At 65.1% G+C, this 18,899-nt stretch overlaps 6 protein-coding genes across 6 annotated transcripts; 4 read left to right on the top strand and 2 right to left on the bottom strand.

Moving 5' to 3' along the window:
* Nucleotides 1-155: 155 nt before the first annotated feature.
* PFL1_03110 (uncharacterized protein) lies at nucleotides 156-5,958 on the top strand (the record flags this gene model as incomplete). Its single annotated transcript, XM_007880626.1, has 2 exons — nucleotides 156-257; nucleotides 349-5,958. 2 exons carry the CDS (start codon nucleotides 156-158, stop codon nucleotides 5,956-5,958), a joined length of 5,712 nt encoding a protein of 1,903 aa, XP_007878817.1.
* Nucleotides 5,959-6,302: 344 nt separating this feature from the next.
* Nucleotides 6,303-6,898, bottom strand: PFL1_03109 (uncharacterized protein; the record flags this gene model as incomplete). The annotated part of the gene is made up of 3 exons (XM_007880625.1): nucleotides 6,303-6,489; nucleotides 6,598-6,716; nucleotides 6,842-6,898. The coding sequence occupies 3 exons, from the start codon at nucleotides 6,896-6,898 to the stop codon at nucleotides 6,303-6,305; spliced, it is 363 nt and encodes a 120-aa protein (XP_007878816.1).
* A 523-nt stretch (nucleotides 6,899-7,421) lies between these two features.
* PFL1_03108 (uncharacterized protein) lies at nucleotides 7,422-9,284 on the top strand (the record flags this gene model as incomplete). The annotated part of the gene is made up of 4 exons (XM_007880624.1): nucleotides 7,422-7,793; nucleotides 7,892-8,292; nucleotides 8,397-8,793; nucleotides 8,829-9,284. The coding sequence occupies 4 exons, from the start codon at nucleotides 7,422-7,424 to the stop codon at nucleotides 9,282-9,284; spliced, it is 1,626 nt and encodes a 541-aa protein (XP_007878815.1).
* A 1,299-nt stretch (nucleotides 9,285-10,583) lies between these two features.
* PFL1_03107 (uncharacterized protein) lies at nucleotides 10,584-12,701 on the top strand (the record flags this gene model as incomplete). The annotated part of the gene is made up of 1 exon (XM_007880623.1): nucleotides 10,584-12,701. The coding sequence occupies one exon, from the start codon at nucleotides 10,584-10,586 to the stop codon at nucleotides 12,699-12,701; it is 2,118 nt and encodes a 705-aa protein (XP_007878814.1).
* A 527-nt stretch (nucleotides 12,702-13,228) lies between these two features.
* PFL1_03106 (uncharacterized protein) lies at nucleotides 13,229-13,703 on the bottom strand (the record flags this gene model as incomplete). The annotated part of the gene is made up of 3 exons (XM_007880622.1): nucleotides 13,229-13,340; nucleotides 13,471-13,583; nucleotides 13,671-13,703. 3 exons carry the CDS (start codon nucleotides 13,701-13,703, stop codon nucleotides 13,229-13,231), a joined length of 258 nt encoding a protein of 85 aa, XP_007878813.1.
* A 2,836-nt stretch (nucleotides 13,704-16,539) lies between these two features.
* PFL1_03105 (uncharacterized protein) lies at nucleotides 16,540-18,198 on the top strand (the record flags this gene model as incomplete). The annotated part of the gene is made up of 1 exon (XM_007880621.1): nucleotides 16,540-18,198. One exon carries the CDS (start codon nucleotides 16,540-16,542, stop codon nucleotides 18,196-18,198), a length of 1,659 nt encoding a protein of 552 aa, XP_007878812.1.
* Between the last annotated feature and the right edge of the window lie 701 nt (nucleotides 18,199-18,899).

The raw sequence follows: 18,899 nt of genomic DNA, 5'->3' as shown, positions 1-18,899 counted from the left end.
CCGCTAAAGACGCCACCCCTCGACCCACAAGCGCTTGCACCGACGACACCGTTCACGACTATCATACCCTCATCTTCTCAAGAAGCGGGGATACATCTCGCTCAATAGACAGGCTCCGGCACTGCGCAACAACCATCCGAGGCTGACGACTCAGAATGACTTCCAACGCCGCCGGCGACCGGGCTCGCAGGGCTCTGCTCGAGGATGCGAGGGAGGAGGAGGCCATTACGGTCAACCAGCGCGCCCTCATCGACAAGGTGAGACAGTTTCCTTCGAGCCTCATGCTTGCTCTCCTCAGAGAGCTCTCTGCTGAATTCTGGCTGCTCTGTGCTCGCCGTTCGGCCCCAGATCCTCGCTCGGTACGCCGCCGAGTTCACCGTCTTTCGCGAGCTGCTTCAGAACGCCGACGATGCCGGTGCCACACACTGCGAGCTCCGCTTCGAGACGCAGCAGAAGGCGTCGGCATCGGCATCGGCAGTTGCGTTGCCCGCGGGCAACGCAACTGCCGAGCCGGCGGGCTCCTCGACCAGCTCTCTCATCCCCGACTTCAAGGCCACGCTGCAGAATTGGGTCTTCAAGAACGACGGCAAGCCCTTTGGCAACGACGACTGGAGCCGCCTCCGCCGCATCGCAGAGGGCAACCCGGACCCTGACCGCATCGGTGCGTTCGGTGTCGGCTTCTATTCGCTGTTCAGCATCTGCGAGGAGCCCATCGTGTCGTCCGGCGACGAGCTCATGGGCTTCTTCTGGAAGGGCGATGCCCTCTTCACGCGGCGTGCCAAGAACGCCGCCACCGAGGTCTCTCCGTCGGGCAAGCCATGGACCACGTTCTTCATGTCGCTGCGAGAGCCTGCGCCGTTCCCCGATAACCCGCTGGTTCTGAGCAAGTTCCTGGCCACCTCGCTCACCTTCACGACCCAGGTGCGCGGCATCAGCCTCTACTGGGACGACCAGCTGCTTTGCAAGCTCGACAAGAAGCTCAGCCCGCCCCGGCCCATGTCGATGCCCGGTCATCTCAACTCGTCGAGCCCGGCACGCATCATGAAGGTGCGCGAGCTGCAGTCGACCTCGGTGCAGATCGACGTCCAGGCGATGCAGCTGGTCGTGGCGCTGGCCGAGAAGCCGAAGCCACGCCCCTCGCTCACCGCCGCCCTCAGCAGGTCGGCGGGCGGCGGCCTTACCTCGATGCTGCAATCGGCATTCGGCTTCTCGTCGAGCACGGCCAAGGAAAAGGAGCGCGAGCGCGAGCGCCAGGCCGCACGGGAGCGAGAGGCTGCCAAGCAGAGGGAGACGTCCGACGCCGCGAGCATGCTTACAAGCGTATCCGCGTCGATTCACCTCCGCATCGCCACGGCCCACATCAATGTCTCCGCCGACAAGGCCTTCGAGCGTGAGATCGAGAGGAGCACCAAGAAACCGCCACCAAAGACGACGGCCTTCCACATCATCTTCACCGGCAAGGAGGAGTACGATGCGAGCTTCCCGGACGCCGACGACGCCGACGACGACAGCGAAGAGACCGGTGGCACTGGCTCTCCCAGCGCGGGCAAGGCATCGCTTGATCGAGGAGTGCGGCAGATCTTCCAGGGGCTGATGCCGAGGCTCGAGGAGCAAGGCCACGCCTTCATCGGCTTCCGCACCCACCAGACCAGCGGCTTCAGCGGGCACATTGCCGCACGCTTCATACCCACCGTCGAGCGCGAGTCGCTCGACTTTATCGACCGCTACTGCGCCAAGTGGAACTCGGAGCTCCTCTCGATGGGCGGATACGTGGCCCGGGCGGTCTACGAGAACGAGCTGCAAGAGGTCGGCCGGATCTGGACCGAGCAGATCGGCCAGGCGCGTCCCGCCGACGACAACAAGGACGCCAAGCTGCTCAAGGAGCGAGCGCTGCACCTGATGCGCTTCTTCACCTTCCGCACCTCTTCGCCATCGTCTCGCGTCTACTCGCTCTTCGAGACGGCCTTCTTTGGCGCCTCGCGCCAGGCGACCATCTCGATCATGTCGACGCGCGGCGTCAAGCACTCGGCTGCCGTCCGCCTGCCCAACGCGCTCCTGGCTGACTTCGTCAAGGATCTGGCGGTCATCCCCCCGACCCACGTCGAGCAGGCCGCTGAGTTTGTTCGCGAGGTGAGGACGAGGAACCTGGTGCAGGATATCACGATGGACGACGTCTTCAAGGAGCTGTCCGGTCGCGCTCTCACACCCACGGAGATGGTCGCCTGCCTCAAGTGGTGGATCTCGGTGGCGAGTCATCCGTCGTACGACATCAGCCTGCGTTCGAGGCTGCTGGACAACGGCGTCGTGTCCATCCCTGCAGCCGGCACCGAAGGCGATGCAAAGGGCGGCAAGGCGTCCGACAAGATCCAGAGCCTGCGGTCCGTGCGAGCCTACCTCAACCCGCAACGAGTCCCCACCGACGTGCCCCTACCGGACTCGTGCCTGTCGTACGAGGTCTCCAAGGCCCTCTCGCCCGCCGACTTGAGCCGCGTCTTTGGCTGGGGAGAGCTTTCGATGCCGACCTGGCTGACCCACGTCGTGGCGCTCAGCTCGGCGGCTGGCGTCGACATCGAGTCCAACATCCAGCTGTCTCCGGCCTTTTCGGAGAAGGTGCTGTCCATCGTCGCTCGCGCCTGGGGCTCGTTGCCGATGCAAGCGCAGGTCGACACCAGCGCCATCCTGCAGCCGACCACCTGCGTGCCCACGCGCAAGGGGATGCAGAAGCCTGCAGAGGCCTACTTCGCCAACGTATCGCTCTTCTCCGACCTGCCGATCGTCGCCTTCCCCACCGCGCAGGTCAAGGGCAACCTGGAAAAGGTGCTCATCGCGCTCGGCGTCCGCAGGCACGTCGAGCTGCAGATGATCTTCAACCGCCTGGTTGCCGCCGGCGACTGGTCGCACGTCGACCTGGTGGCCTACCTCGCCGCCAACAAGGACACGCTGTCGAGCATCGAAAGGGACCGCCTCAAGAAGACGGCCATCTTTCCCAAGGAGGGCGAGGCAGCGTCGCCAGCGGACGATGCCAGTGGCAAGCCGCGCATCGTTCGTCACCGCGCCTCGCAGCTATACGAGCCGACGGATGCGCTCAAGGCGCTCAAGCTGCCCGTGCTCGACTGGTCCGGCAAAGCGTGGAAGCCCAGCTCCGAGGAGGCCAAGTTCGTCTTTGATCTCGGCCTGCGTCGCCACCCGCCCCTCGAGGACCTGCTCTCGCTCGCGTCGAACACTGCAGACGACAGCCTGCGTGCAGGCGCGCTGCGCTACCTCCTCGACAGGTTCGCCACCGTCTACCGGAGCGACTACACGCTATCGAAGGCGAGCCCGTACGCCTTTGTGCCGTGCAGGCTGCCAGAAGGTGCCACTGGCAGCACCGGCAGCAAGCGGCAGCTGTGCAAGCCGACCGAGGCCTTCACCAATTCCGAGGCCGAGGTGATGGGTTGGCCGGTCGTCTCGACGGCCGACGTCAGCCCTACGGATGCCCCAAAACTGCAGCTGCGTGCCAACCCGACGAGCAGCCAGCTCATCGGCCGGCTCGTCAACAAGCCGACACGCGACGAGGCCGAGGCGCGCAGAGTGTTCGAGTATCTTGCATCCGTGCCCGAATTCACTCTGGCCGACTACGGGATCCTCAAGACGGCCGAGTTCATCCCCGTCAAGCAGCGCAACGGCAAGGGCGACGCCAAGGCCAAGGCCGAGACTGAGACGGTCCTTGTGGCGCCGGTCAACTGCTACTTTGGCGGCAACAGCTCGTCGCCGCAGTTCAAGGACGTCTTCTCGTACTGCGACTACGGGCCCGTGGCGGGCGCGTTCCTGCGCAACTGCGGCGTCACAAACGAGCCGAGCATCGAGGAGGTTGCCAAGCGGCTAGTGGCCGAACCGGAGCGCTTTTACCAGCTGGCGGGCAGCACCGACGCCTACCTGGGCATCCTGCGTCAGATTGCGACCAACTGGAACCGCATCCGCGCACCGCTGCGCTCGGACATGAAGCGGTCGCCGTTCCTGCTCGGTTCTAAGCGCATCACCCAGGCCCCAGCATCGACGTCCGTCAAAGCCGGTGGCAGCAAGGTGCCGAACCTGATGGACGTCGACGATGAAGAAGCCGGCGACGACGAAGACGAGGGCGACGATCCCGGTACGCTCGTCTACGCGCTGCGCCGGCCTTCCGAGGTGGTCATCGTCGACGACGCAAATTCGCACATGCTCTTTGGCTCGAGCGTCTTCTTTGCGCCGCACGAGGATCTGCTGCAGGAGGGCCTGTACGAGCAGCTCGGCTCGCCGAGGCTGAGCTCGCTGGTCGAAGAGCGTTACTCGGCCGAGGGCCGCTTGCTCGAGGGCACGCGGCGCTCCGAGGAGGTCAAGGCGCTCGTCCTCGAGCGGACGCCGCTGTTTCTCTTCGAGAAGCGCTCGACGGCCAAATCCGAGATCCGCCGTGATGCCGACTGGCTCAAGTCGGCGCTCGAGGTGGTCGAGGTGGATGGGGCCGGCCTGCGCCTGACGCGAACGCTGCGCTTCGGCGACGTCCAGGAGGTCAACGTGCAGAAGTCGTCGGCGATGGCATCGCTGCGCGGCACCAAGCTGACGCTCTTCTTCTCGTCGGCGATGGAGGTTGACTACTTTGAGGTGGCCATGGCGCTCAACAAGTTCCTGCTGACGAGGCAGCGGCTGCAGGAGGTGCTGCTGTTCATGACGCTGCTCTCGACGTCGCTGCGCAACCTCAAGCGGCGCGGCTTCCACGTCGACAAGATCCTCCAGCAGCGCAAGGCGGACCGCGAGGCGGCCGAGACGCAGCTGCGAGAACAGCGGATGCAGGCGGAGCTGGCGGCCACTCAGGCCAAAGCGGTCGAGGCCGAGATGGCCGGATTCCGGAAGCAGGTGCTCAGCGTGTTTCCCGACGCCGATCCGGCCTACGTCGACAGGCTGCTGCGCTCGCAAAAGGAGCTTCACGTCGAGCGGACCATGGACGACATGCTGCAGAACTCGTATCCGCGCCGGACCAAGACCGACTCGTGGACCAGCAAGGAGGTCGGCGCGCCCTTGTCGCCGTCGCCGTCGTCGTCTTCGATCGGACCGCCGGCGCTACAGCAGCCGCAGCTTCGAGCCGGTGGCGGTGGTGGCGGCCTCTTCTCTGGATTCAAGAGCCGTTTCATGCAGTCCGCGGGCTCGAAGCCGTCGTCGCTCGCCGACGGCACCTCGTCGATCGAGCGCGGACCGTCGCTGCCTGGCGGTTGGGCCGCGGAGGGCTCGGGCGGCGCACCACCGCCCATCGCCGCTGCCGGTCGCACGGAGGCCGAAAGGCCGCTAGGCGGCCTCCAGCCGCAGCTGGGCAGCGGCTTGGGCGCGGGTAACAAGCCGCAGGAGTCGACGGCCGAGGTGACGCCGCTCTCGACGATCCAGCACAATGTGCTGCGGGCGATCCAGGCGTCGCGCCCGGACGCCTCGAGCACCATCAAGAGCCAGGCGCAGCAGACCGAGATCCGCGAGGCGAGCAACACGTACTGCGACACGACGGGCATCGAGACTGACCTGCGGCTGGCGGGCGAGGTGGCGGGGATGAAGGTATTCCTCAACCCGTCGCTCGATCCGGCCGCGACGCTGCAGACCAACCACGAGGCGCTGGAACGCCTCATCAACCGCGTTTACAAGCCGGTCGGCTCCATCTTTGGGCTGGATCCGCGCTCGCTCAACGTCTTCTGCGACGTCGAGGGCCCCAGCATCGCCTTTAACCGGGGCGGCACCATCTACCTCAACCTGCGCTACTACCTTGCCTGGCACGACGACGACGTGCGTGCGGGGCGCATGTCGAATCCGCTCGTCTCGACCTACTTTTCCGTCGCCCACGAAATCGCCCACAACGTCGTCAGCGCCCACAATGCCGAGCACGAGTGGTACTTTTCCGCCATTGCCGAAAAGTACATCGTCGTCCTGGCCGAGTACATCCGCAGCGTCGAGGGCAAGGTCTGAGCGCGCGGTCCGGGATCGCGGTTGCGCGGCACTGGGTTCGATGGCTCCAGGTCGGTCGGTCGGTCGTAATTTTCGGCCGGCGATGGGCAAAGGTGCATGTCGTGTCACCTCCTCAGCGGGTCAGCATCAGCCGGCGGCCGGGCGTCTCTGTCTGCGCCCCTTTCTTCCTATATGCATCCGTGTCGAAACGATTCCTCTGGCTCGAGATTGGTGCCGGCGTCAGAGGTGTGATCAGACGACTCGAGCATCGAGAGGGGGAAAACCGTCAATTCGCCTCTAACCGGAAATCGAGTGACGAGGGAGCCAGCCAGGCGACAAATGCAGGGGGAACGGGGCCGGGGATTTCAGGCAGAGACGACCTGCTTGACGCCGGGGATGGCCGCCTCGGCGCGCTTCTCCTTGCCACCGAAGTAATGGTAGTTGGCGAACCTGGCGAGCTGGGTTGACTGGGCGAGCATATTCGTCGTGTGGCAAGCGAAGAGGAGGTAGTTTCGCGGCTGCACCCTCCATGCGAACCTCATGAACACGGCGCTGTTCGTTCCGATTTGTCGGGGTGTAGCAAGACGGGCTCCAACAGTTCAGCATGCGGGGCGAGAGGAGGGATGGCAGGTGTGAGGGCCAACGGGGTTGTGTGCTCACGAGTACGAAGCGAGGGCGGTGGTCATGGTGCCGCTGATCATTTCCTCGTTCTTGGACAGGTCGGCCAGCGCTGCCAGCGGCAGACCCCAGTTGGCGACGGGACCCCAGAAGTGTGTGGACTGTGCGCGGAGGAGGTTGTGGCCCGCATCGGAGATGGGATCGTCGTCTCAGTACACAGGGGCAGGCCCGCCTCGTGGTCGACTGCGAGCGGAAGGCTCAGAGAATCGGAGCGGGGAGAACTCACAAAGAAGTAGTCCCGAGCGGCGGGAGACCGGATCCAGGCTGCGAAGGTCGATGCCATCTTGTGTGTGTGTGTGTGTGTGGTGTGAGGGAGCGTGCGAAGTGAAAAGTGAGGGCGGCAGTCGAGGAGTGCTAGTTGCGATGGTGGTGGTGGTGGTGATGGCGGCGTCGGCGGTGATGGTGGTGGTGGTTACGACGAACGTCGACGAGGGGGAAGCAAGCAGCCGGTGCGAAGCCCAAGTCTCTGGCCGCCGGTGGAATTCCGAGAGGCGAGGGAGTGTTCCCCACCCCACCCAACCTTTGCCCCGCGCCCCCCCAACCCAACCGAGATGGCTGGAATCGGGGTTCATCGGCGTCGAGGAACCCGATCCGATGCCCGATTCAGTCCAACACCTGGCTCGCCCGCCTCCGCTCAAAACATCAGGGCGAGGTGGAGTGCAACACGCGCCTCGCGCTTTTGACTGCTCGGGCCTCCCTGTGCTCGGCCCACGGGTCGCTGGCACCCCTGCCTTCGCCCACCATCATCCTAACCCACCGCTAGCCCACAGCGATTCGCCGTCATCCTTATCACACCATCGGCAGCGATGCAGCAGCCTTCGCCTCCCGACGCCTACTTCCTCGCCGCCTCCACCTCGACGCTGGCGGTGGGCAGCATCACCTCGACGACCTCGGACCCCACCGCGCCCGCCTCGCACACGGTCCGCCTGCACGCCGCCTCGCCCGCATCTCAGTCACGCATCGCCGTCGCGTGCTGGCAGTCGTCGAGCGCAAAGATCATCGCCGCCTCGGACGAAGGGCTCACGAGCCTTGACCCGACCCTGCGGCACAAGGCGAGGATGGTCAGGTCTCCAGTCGGCCACGTCGCTGCCAATCGCAGCGGCGACACGGCCTACTGCACGGCGGATGGCAGGACAGTATGGCTCGATGCAGAGGGAAGAGAGATCCGAAGAGTCGGCGTGAGTGTGGTCTACGACCTTCTGCCGAGCGTCCCTCTGAGCCATCACCTTCACCTCGTCTCGCCGCTAACGTCCCCGATGCCTGCGTCCTTGTCCAGCCCTCGAAACCTCCCGCGACGCCGAGCCTCCTCGCCCTCTCGTCAGACTCTCGCAGGCTTGCCCTCTACACACCCTCATCTGATTCCCTTCAGGTCTGTCTTCGCACGGCGACCGCATCGCCGACCACATTGACCCGGCGTCGCCAGACTGCGGCTCCGCCGTCCAAGGTCAGCTCCCTGGCCTTTTCACCCACGCGCGCATCTTTCTTGGCGGCGGGCAGCGATGCCGGCTCCCTGGACCTCTTTGACGCCAGCCTGCCAGGGTCGCCGCTGCAGAGCTGGCCGGATCTCCATGTGGGCAGGATCAACCAGGTGCTGTTTAGCCCCGTCGCTCGGATGCAGCTTCTCGTCACCGCGAGCGAGGACCGCTCGGTCAGCATCATTGATCTCGAAAAGATGGAGTGAGTGGCGCGACTCGCCGCCTGAGCATCTTGACCGGCGAGAGAAGACCAAGTCGGCTGATGTGTTTGCACCCGCCACGTTCCTGCTTGCTCGCCGCCCCCAGAGTCAAGTCGACGCTGGCCTACCCTTATCCGATAACGTCAATCGACTGGAGCCCGAACGGCCTGCTGCTGCTCCTTGGGACATCCTCCGGCGACGTGTTTGTCCAGGACCTGCGCATGGCCGCAAGCCGGACGCCGAGAAGGATTTCGCTCTCGGCGGACAGGACGGGAGCGGTGCACTCGATCCAGTTTGTCCTGCTCGGCGAGCGCGATAAGAAGACCCTTGAGGCAATGGCAACTTCTACTGCTGCACCTGCGTCGGCCACCTCGCCATCGCAGGCATTGAGACCACTCGAAGGCGTCTTGACAGAGTCGAGCAAGGTCAACGCGCCAGCGACGGCGACAATACCTCTGAGCGGGCCAAAGGGCGTCAAGCGCGCTGCGCCCGAGGGCAGCTCGGTTGGTGCTGCTACCGTCGCGCCGGCGTCGAGCAGCACCGCGACGACACCTTTGGCGTCAATGTCGCAGCCCCGAAAGGAGCGGCCGCTCCATCGAAGCAACGTTCCCTCCCCAAGCGACGGCCCAGCGACGACAGCGCCGGCCTTCGCCGCGGCACCCAGCTCGCCGCATCTCTCGGCGGCGGCGGCGGCGGCGGCGGGTGCATGCCCGACGTGCGGCCAGACCCCCGTTCGGCGACGGGCGACGCTACAAGACGGGCGGCGACCATCTGCGACCTGGACGACGCGACTGGGCGGTTGACGAGCAAGATTGAGGCGATTGAGCTGGACCTGGTGCACTCGCAGCAGGCGCACAAGCGGCACATTGAGGCGCTGCTGCGTTCCTACCTCGACCCGACCGAGGGCCAGCTGAGCGAGCTGCAGCGGCTGCGGGCGGAAAACGAGCAGCTCAAGCGGCAGCTGTACAGCAGTCGAGACTATCGCGGGTTCTGAGCGGCGATGGCGGATGTCGCTGTGCGTACATAGAATTGCCTTTGTGTAGGATGGACGGGCACCGGAGTAGTATGGCATGGCATGGCGTCAAGTTGACCCTCGGCGTGATCCGTTCGAGGTGGTCCCCGTCAGCCTTGTAGCGGGGCAGGCGGGCGGGCCAAGCAGGTGCCTGCCACGAGAGCACCGCCTCGGTTGCCGGCCACCCCCAATTTGATATTTTTAGGGGGCTCACCCGCCTGCCCGCCCTCTCACTGGTCCGGCCAGGGCCTGGCCTGGCCTGTCGTCGGTCGGCGGGTGGCACATGCATGCAAGCACGCGCCAGACGGACGCACAACGAGCGCAGACCAGGTCATGCCGAGAGGCAGGCCAGGCCAGGCAGGGCAGGGCAGACGACGGTGCGGGGCGGGCAAAGGCAGGCAGGCAGGCAGGCAGGCAGGCAGGCAGGCAGGCAGGCCCAGCGGGTTGCATAGCCCCCGCTGCCCGCCTTGGACAGCCTAGCCTCTTTTGCCTGCCTGGCTGCCTGCCTGGCTGGCCAGACCGAGACAGGAGGCCGGCCGCCTTGGCAGGCCCTGTCTGGCCTCCACGCCGCGCCACGCCACGCCTGCCTCGAACCCCATCCCATCGGCTGGTTGGTTACATGTCCCATCCTTCTTGCCCCCACCACCACGACCAACCTCACCTCGACCTGCCACCCTCACACTCAAAGTCCCTTCCCCTCCGCTCGGAATCGGATCGCCCCCCTCGGACGCCCTCGTCATCGGCTTCGTCACCGGCGCCATCGCCGCCACAGGTTCAGGCAACCGTTCCGCACTGTCCCCTCACCCGCCCAGTTCGGACCGTGCGCAGGCAATCGAGCTTGTCAAGCCGCTGCGCTTTCGTGAATTTCTGCGCGGCACGCTACAGACGGACCCGACGGCATCGTTTCATTGTGGCCTGTTGCCGGTGGGCGCAGCCGCATCCTCGCACCGTCCTCCACCGCACCGCCTAGACGCCTGCTTCAACACGCAACACCGGAAGAAGCCGTCCGGCGTCTGTCCAACCCACTCTCTGCCGACGCCGCCTACCGCCTACCGCCTCTCCACTATCTTTCGACCTCGATAGACTTGGCTCCCGGACAACCTCAGCTCCCCCTCCATGCGCCACGATCTCGATCGCTTCTAGCACCACCACCTGCGTGCCTTCATCCCCGCGATAGTTCGGGAAGAGAGGGGGCCGGTCCCGCTTTCTCTCCTCGAAACCTAGCCCGCACACCCGCTCTCCTCTTGCCATCCCTTTCACCACCTCATCGGCAGCACCACCATGTCTGCGACACCCACACCCACACCGACCACGGCCATGTCGGTCGCAGCAACGGCGGCGTCGGCCACCGCCACCAGCCTCAACTCGTCGGCCTCGGCATCGAGCGCATCCGCCGCCATGTCCAGCCTCTCGGCGGTCCTCTCGTCTGCCTCTGCCGCGCTCGCCTCCGAGAGCTCCGTTGCCAGCGGTGCCGCCAGCAACCCGCCCGTCTTCAAGTTTGTCGGTCTCGCCCTCGCAGTCTTGAGCGGCATCTTCATCGGCACCTCGTTCGTGTTCAAGAAGAAGGGCCTGCTCAACGCCCAGAAAAAGTACGAGACCCAGGCGGGCGAGGGACACGCCTACCTCAAGTCGCCCATGTGGTGGACCGGCATGATCATCATGGTGCTCGGAGAGGTCTTCAACTTTGTCGCCTACGCCTTCGCCGATGCCGTCCTCGTCACGCCGCTCGGCGCGCTGTCGGTCGTCATCTGCGCCATCCTGTCGTCCATCTTTCTCAAGGAGAAGCTCACCCTCTTTGGCAAGGTCGGCTGCTTCCTCTGCATCGTCGGCAGCGTCATCATCGCCCTCAATGCGCCCTCGCACGCCGTCTCAGGCAACATTGTCGAGTACCAGAAGCTCTTCCTGGCGCCCGGCTTCCTCGTCTGGGCCAGCCTCTGCGCCGCCACCGCCCTCGTCCTCGTCTTTGTCGTCGCGCCGCGGTACGGCAAGAAGAACATGATGGTCTACATCACCGTGTGCAGCCTCATCGGCGGCCTCAGCGTCAGCGTCACGTCCGGCCTCGGCGCCGCCATCCTCCTCTCGATCCGCGGCCAGAACCAGTTCAAGCACTGGTTCATGTACTTCCTGCTCGCCTTTGTCGTCGTCACGCTCCTCGTCGAGATCAACTACCTCAACAAAGCCCTCGAGCTCTTCAACACGGCCACCGTCACGCCCACCTACTACGTCATCTTCACCGCCGCCACGCTCGTCACGTCCATCATCCTCCAGCAGGGGCTCCAGGCGTCGGCGGTCGACATTGTCACGCTCGTCATGGGCTTCCTCGTCATCTGTGCCGGCATCGTGCTGCTGCAGCTGAGCAAGATTGACCCGCAGGAGCTGCAGGACAAGCCCGGCCTCGACCGCGGCACCACGCTGCTGCTCCGCGCCAGCCGCTCGGTCATCTCGCATTCGGACGAAAAGGGCGAGACGACCGCCCTCGAGGATCCGGGCGTCGACACCATCCGCGGCGGTCTGGGCGTCGTCGGCTCCATGATGCGCGCGCGCAGCTCCCGCCGCCTCAGCGGCGCCAGCTCCTTCCGCCACCACAGCGCCGCCGACGAGTACACGCTGCGGTCGCGCAACGGCGTGCCCCTCACCACGCACGGTTCCGCCAACATCGAGCGGTACCAGCTGCACGACAATCCGATGATGTCGCCGGGCGGCCTGTCGCGCGACGAGTCGCTCAGATCGGTGCCGCCGTTCGGCCTGCCCTCGCAGCACCGCGAAACGACAATCTCGTTTGCCTCGGGCAGCGAGGAGCCGCACGGGCATCACGCCGTCGCGGCCGCCTCGTCGTCGCCCCTCGCCACGCCCCGCGCCAAGGACTTTGCGGCGCTCCCAGGCGGTCCGCTGCCATCGAGCTCGTCGCGGCCACAGTCGATGCTGCGGGACAACTCGGTGCAGGGCCTATCGTCGATCCGCGAGGCGTCGGGCGGCAGCGGGCTAGAGGAGTCGACGGCGGCAGCGCCGATGCAGACGACGTACTACATCGATCCGTACGCGCCCGCGCCCGCCCAGGGCCAGGGGCTGCCGCGGTCCACCGAGCGCACCAACATCAAGACGATGTGGGAGCCGTCGAACCTGTCGCACTCGTCGTCGATGTCGTCGCCGTCTGCGTCGCCGCAGAGCGAGGACTACAGCTACGACTTCAAGGAGCGCAATGACGGCGACGACGACGAGACCGACGACGACGAAAAGAGGCGCGTCGGGTCGAGCGCCACGTCGTCGACGGCAGCGACGGCGACGAGGGAGCGGAACCAGCGCAGCTACCCGAAGCGGGGAGGGCGCAAGGGCGACGTCGGCAGCGATACCGGCGAGGAGGAGGAGGAGCTGCTCAGCCCGAGGATCGCGTATCGATGACCGGCCCCGGATCTCCTCACCTCTCCGCTCGCTGGCTGCCCAGAGAGAGAAGGAAAGGGAAGAACGACGGTTTGAACGCCAGAGCAGTTCCCCGCCACGCGTGCCTTGCAAGGGGCCCGAGTGGATCTGGGAGGGACTTTGCTTCTTGGGTTCCGCGTTCTTCCCCTTGCTCGTCGCGGGGCTCCTTGTTCCGAACGCTGGCCTCTTGATGTGCCAATTTCCCCCTTTCGCTGCTCCCTCGCCCTTTCTTTGCCGGGCGTGCTGTACATGGACCCTCCCTTATGCTTATGGACACTTCTCACCTTGTATACCTACCCTCCTTTGCCCCGGCTGTTCCAAGACAAGAAAGCAATGCAGCCGATCGTCCTGCTCGTCGCCTCCTGCCCGCATGAGAAGAGCACGCATCAACGCGTCTGAACCTCCAGGCCGAGGGACGCGACGCCGTGCGGCCCGAGGAAAACGCAACAGGGAGCGACAGATCCGGGATATGGAAAGGGATGAGGGCAAGACGGTGGGCTTTTTTTCTTTCAAACATAGACACCGACGGCGTTGAAGAGTGCGACGACGCCGAAGCCGACTTCGAGACTTGCTAGGAGGGCGACGGTGACCTCTGTCGGTGTCAGGGAGCGTTTTGGTAGTCTATCGAGGCGGGCGCGGGCGCGTGCGCGCACGATGGCGGAGGGGTGAGGGACGAAGCTGTCAGCATGTCTGTGGGGTCACGCGGGGGTAGATCAAAAGAGAGTGGCGGCTGTGGCGAGGTTTTACGTACGTGGTGAAGTAGAAGGCGGATAGGAATGCGGATGCGAGGAGGATAAAGGCGATGTAGGGTAGTGATGTTACCGGGATCGAGGGGACGAATGAGGGCGCGGCGGCGTGCAGAGCCTGGTCATTCGAGCGATTGGGGGACGCCATCGTCAGCCTTTCCCCGTAAATGAGGCGGGGGCACGAGAGAGGAGTGGGACGACTCACTGCTAGCTCCTGGTGGGATCTCATCTGAACCATGGCTGGCGGTATGAGCGGAGCGATCCGGATCGACGCAGGTGAAGCTGTGCGTTGATGGGCTATAGCGGAGATGTCGAGGTCGCAAACGTTTTGGCAAGTGCTTGCAAGAGTGGCGGAACACCGAGTGAAGCGCGAGGAGGAGCAGAGGTAGATGGTGTCGAGAAGATGTCAAATGGCGGCGGAGGGTGGTGGTGGTGGGCCCGCCTGCGAACTTGCCAGCGCGCCCCTTCTTCCCCAGCGGCTTGGTCCGAGCGCTTCTGTGAATCGGGAAAAATGTCCCGATGAAATGGATCACCGATGTCGTCAAAGTACCCTTCCCCGCATCAGCTCTCCTTGACCGACCGATGGGTGCCGCGACCAGTATCACGCTCAACTCCTTCCAGCCTGGCAGGCCGGTCGACCCGACTTTGTCCCTCCTCCTTGACGAGATCCGTCGATGGATCGTCGGCGGTGGTCGTCGCCTGTCGTTCTCGTTGTCGTCATCCTTGCGCCCTCGCTTCCTGGTGCAGATGCGTGTCATGCCGAGCAGACTCCTCTTCGGAGACTCGTTGGCGCCTCCCCGTTCCGACTCTGTTTGGCTAGAACGCGATACGATGTCGATCCAGCAGCGTTCGACTGGTCCTCGACGTGGCGCGGTCGCAGGCAAGCACAGATGTGACTGCTAGGAGATAGACGTTCGATGGCGCAACGGGTCTGCATCCGGTGGCAGCCACTGACCGAAACCACGGGCGGAGCCCCTCCGTCGAACACATGAAACCGATGGATCGCCGTGTGTTTCGGGATAGCAAGCGTCGTCGGCACAGACCGGCGAGAAGATACGGTAGCCAGCTACCCGCAGCCAGCTCCCTTGTCGTCGTTGCCGTTGCGCCCGGGCCTCGATGGTTGAAAGAGGGCCCGGACCCCTGGATAATCGTTCACCGCACCCCGACAAGGCCGCCGCTCCGTGCCCAGTGCCCCGTGCCCACCCACATATATCACAATTCGTGATGATGGCGACGAGGAGGCTAACCGCCGTTGAAACAGCTACGTGCGCCCTCGACTCGGGCTGAGCCAACGTCGAGAAGAGGCGTCGCGGCGCAAGGCCAAGGTGCTCCCCGTGCTTGACCATGAATACGCCTCCCAGGGGGTGACGGTGCTCCGAAGGCCTGGCTACTCGCTTTGAAATCGGCGGTTCCGCAGTTTCTAAGGGGCCCCGACGCCCAGGGCCTGAGGCCAGGCGGGCCCGGGATCGACGACGGGTGTTTCCGGCGTGCCCGCTTTATTCCGAGATGCGGGGGCGAAAGGGCACCGGCCGGTGGATGGCCATCGACCAGCAGCGCGCAGCAACCCTCCCCCGTCGATCCCGAAGGCGGTCAGAGAGCCGTCACCCCTGCAGGCAGGTCCAGTCTTCGCCGGCCTTTGTATTATTATTGTAGGCCTGGCCCTCCTGCCCGCCAAAGTGTGCGGACCACATGCAGGCGTGGTTTGCTGCTCGCGATCGAGTCCGTCATCGTCATCGGGACCGCCGAGAGCGCCGAAGGTGGTGCCCCTCGGCCCTGCCTGCACCCTGCCAGGACGGCATGCAGGACCATCCCGGTCCACTCGAAGGGGCGCTCCGAGATGCTCCGTCGCCCTCGCGCGCCTCGCCGACGACCCACGCCTGCAGGTGTCGTATCGCTGTCGGGCCCATGGTATATAGGGGACCACAGGGCGGGTTCTGCTATCGTCGTGCCCTGCTTCTTCTTCTTACCTTTCCCATCTGCCATCTACCGCACCTGCCTTCTTCCTTTGGACGTCGTCTCCTTGACCGAGAACTCCAAACCAACCCACCACCACTCTTCGTCACCGTTCCGCGCGCCTCGGCTCCATAGAATCTCGATCTAACGATCTCAAGTGTGAGTACCCGCTGCGATACAGTCAGCGAGCGGGCGTGCTCGTGTACAAGGGACGGTCATCGCTGGCTTGGCGATCGACTTGGCTGGTTGGGCCGACCCAGTGGATCGTCTAGCCACTGGCACCGGTAGCCCGATTGCGGGGTTGGAGCGGCCAAGGCGGGGAAAGGCGAGGCGAGGATGTCTAGGGAAAGAGGCCAGACACGACGGGGTGCATCCCCAGGCGGCGGCGGCCTTGGACCGCTCCGAGCGGGCCAGGGAAAGACGGCACGGCAAGCGGGCTCGGATGAACCGGCCTGCTTGCCGGCACCGTCCTCTAGAGGCAGCCAGCAGCTTGGCGGGCTTGCTCCGTCCTGGCCCGTGAAATGCTCGTCGAGCCCCGCCCGCACACGCCCTCCGCCTCGCCGTCATCGTCGTCCGTGGTCGCCGCCCCTGGTCGACCGTGTCGTCGTCACCAGCAGCGACATCAGTCTAGGCTATGCTGGCAACGATCTCGACGTCTCGTCGACATGTGCAACGTCTCGCTCTGCGCCAGCGCTCGCCATCGGCGGGGACCGGGTCGGGCGGGGCGATGCCGCGACTTGGCCGGCGAAGGTTTTTCATCCATCGGGCGTGCCAGGCCAACCAGACACTGACGCAAAGATCACCCCTCCGCCCTCGCCCCTCCTCCACAACCTGCTCTGCCTGCCCTGCCTGCCCCCTGCCTCTGCGCCGTCGCCCATCCGCCCTTTCACGGCCACGGGACCCTGCGCAACCTCGACTGCTCCTTCGCCCCGCCCGCCCGCTCGCTCGATCCCCTCGTCCGCCCGTTCGCCCGTCCTCTCTCACCTTGCCCGTCCCTTCCGCCCCACCTCTTGCACCACCACCACCTCTCACCCCCGCACCGCATACAGGCATCCGTCACGCTCCCACTGTATCACCAGCACCGAATCACCGACAACACCACCGCCAGCCACTCGCCCAAGATGACCTCGCCCGGCAACCACCACGATGACCTGCCCACCCACAACCCCCACTACTCGCTGCTCGGCGAGAACCTCAAGCTCTTCTCTGATGCCGGCTTCGACATGGACAAGATCCACCTCAAGCGCAACGCCTCGGTCGCCCAGCTGTACGAGGATGCTATCCAGAAGGAGGGCGCCGTCATCTCGTCGACGGGTGCGCTGATCAACTTTTCCGGCAAGAAGACGGGCCGATCGCCCAAGGACAAGCGCATCGTCTTCGAGGAGACGTCCAAGGACCAGGTCTGGTGGGGCCCCGTCAACATCAAGATGGACGAGCACACGTTCGAGATCAATCGCGAGCGCGCCATCGACTACCTCAACACCCGCGAGGACATCTACGTCTTTGACGGCTTCGCCTGCTGGGACCCCAAGTACCGCATCAAGGTCCGCGTCATCTGCGCCCGTGCCTACCACGCCCTCTTCATGCACAACATGCTCATCCGGCCCACGCCCGAGGAGCTCGAGAACTTTGGCGAGCCCGACTTTATCATCTACAACGCCGGCCAGTTCCCCGCCAACCGCTTCACCGCCGGCATGACGTCGACGACGTCGGTCGAGATCAACTTTAAGCGCCGAGAGATGGTCATCCTCGGCACCGAATACGCCGGCGAGATGAAGAAGGGCGTCTTCTCGGTCATGCACTACCTCCAGCCCGTCAAGTTCAAGCAGCTCTCGCTCCACTCGTCGGCCAACGTCGGCGCCGACGGCGACGTCACCCTCTTCTTTGGCCTCTCGGGCACCGGCAAGACGACGCTCTCGGCCGACCCCAACCGCGCCCTGATTGGCGACGACGAGCACGTCTGGACCGACACCGGCGTCGCCAACATCGAGGGCGGCTGCTACGCCAAGACCATCGGCCTCTCTGCCGAAAAGGAGCCCGAAATCTACCACGCCATCCGCTACGGCTCCATCCTCGAGAACGTCGTCTACGACAAGCACACCCGCGTCGCCGACTACGAGGACGCCTCGATCACCGAGAACACGCGCTGCGCCTACCCCATCGAGTACATCCCCAACGCCAAGATCCCGTGCATGGCCAACTCGCCGCCCAAGAACATCATCATGCTCACCTGCGACGCCTACGGCGTGCTGCCGCCCGTCTCGAAGCTGTCGTCGGACCAGGCCCAGTACCACTTCATCGCCGGCTACACGTCCAAGACGCCCGGCACCGAGGACGAGATCTCGTCGCCCGTCCCCACCTTCAGCGCGTGCTACGGCCAGCCCTTCCTGGTGCTCCACCCGCGCGTCTACGCCGCCATGCTCGCCGAGCGCATGCAGCGCCACAAGGCCGACGTCTACCTCATCAACACGGGCTGGGTCGGCGGCAAGTTTGGCGTCGGCAAGCGCTGCCCGCTCAAGTACACGCGCAAGATCATCGACGCCGTCCACAACGGCTCGCTCGCCAAGGCCGAGTACGAGGACTTTAACACGTTCAACCTCAAGGTGCCCAAGGCCGTCGAGGGCGTCCCCAGCGAGCTCCTCAACCCGGCCTCGGCCTGGAGCGACAAGAACGCCTTTGCCGCCGAGGTCAAGAACCTCGCCGGCCTGTTCAAGGACAACTTTGAGAAGTATGCCGCCGACGTCGCACCCGAGGTCGCCGCCGCCGGCCCGTCGGCCTGAGCGTCGCGCGCATAGCCGCCGGACGGACGCCGGGCGGACGATGGCAGGGCGGCCGTGTCGCGGAGGAGGGGGGTGTTGGAGTCGTTGACAGGTCCACGTTCATGTAAAAACACACAAAGATGGCATTCCCCCTGATGACAATTTCTACGTCGTTTACGTTGATCTCTCGGCGTTGCGGAGAGGAGTATACGGTAGAAGCGATGGCTCGCCGGTCGTGGATCGAGATGGCATGGGCTGGCGACGGGCCTCGACGGCGATGGCAGGCACGGACGGACGGACGGACGGACGGGAGGGAGGTGCCGGGGGCCGGTCAGCGGGCACCTCGCGCGAGATGTGCAGTCGCACGGCAAAGCGGTGTGGAGCGAGCGACGTCCGCGATAGCCTGTTCCGCCGCTGCGGGATTCGGCAGCTCGGCTCTCGCCGCTACCCGGTAGCCGATGCACGATGTTCGGATCGAGGTGCGGTGCGGTGTCGATCGCGAGGTTGTCGACGAGCCTGCCCTACCCGATGGGCTCGCCTGCGTCAGAGCACCCGATACCGAGCGCGACCATTGCAGCCTCCACTAACGTAGCCTCCATGGCCAGGCCAGGCGATTCTTCGCAAAGTGGACCGTGCATCGCGCTTCGGGGATAGCGCGGCGACTGAAACCGCCTCGACGCCCCCCCCNCCCCNCCGAGACTCGCGACGACACACGAGGAGAG

This window comes from Pseudozyma flocculosa, assembly GCF_000417875.1.
Source record: "Pseudozyma flocculosa PF-1 unplaced genomic scaffold scaffold00009, whole genome shotgun sequence".
Lineage (NCBI taxonomy): Eukaryota > Fungi > Basidiomycota > Ustilaginomycetes > Ustilaginales > Ustilaginaceae > Pseudozyma > Pseudozyma flocculosa.
This window is presented reverse-complemented; position numbering and strand designations above follow the sequence as displayed.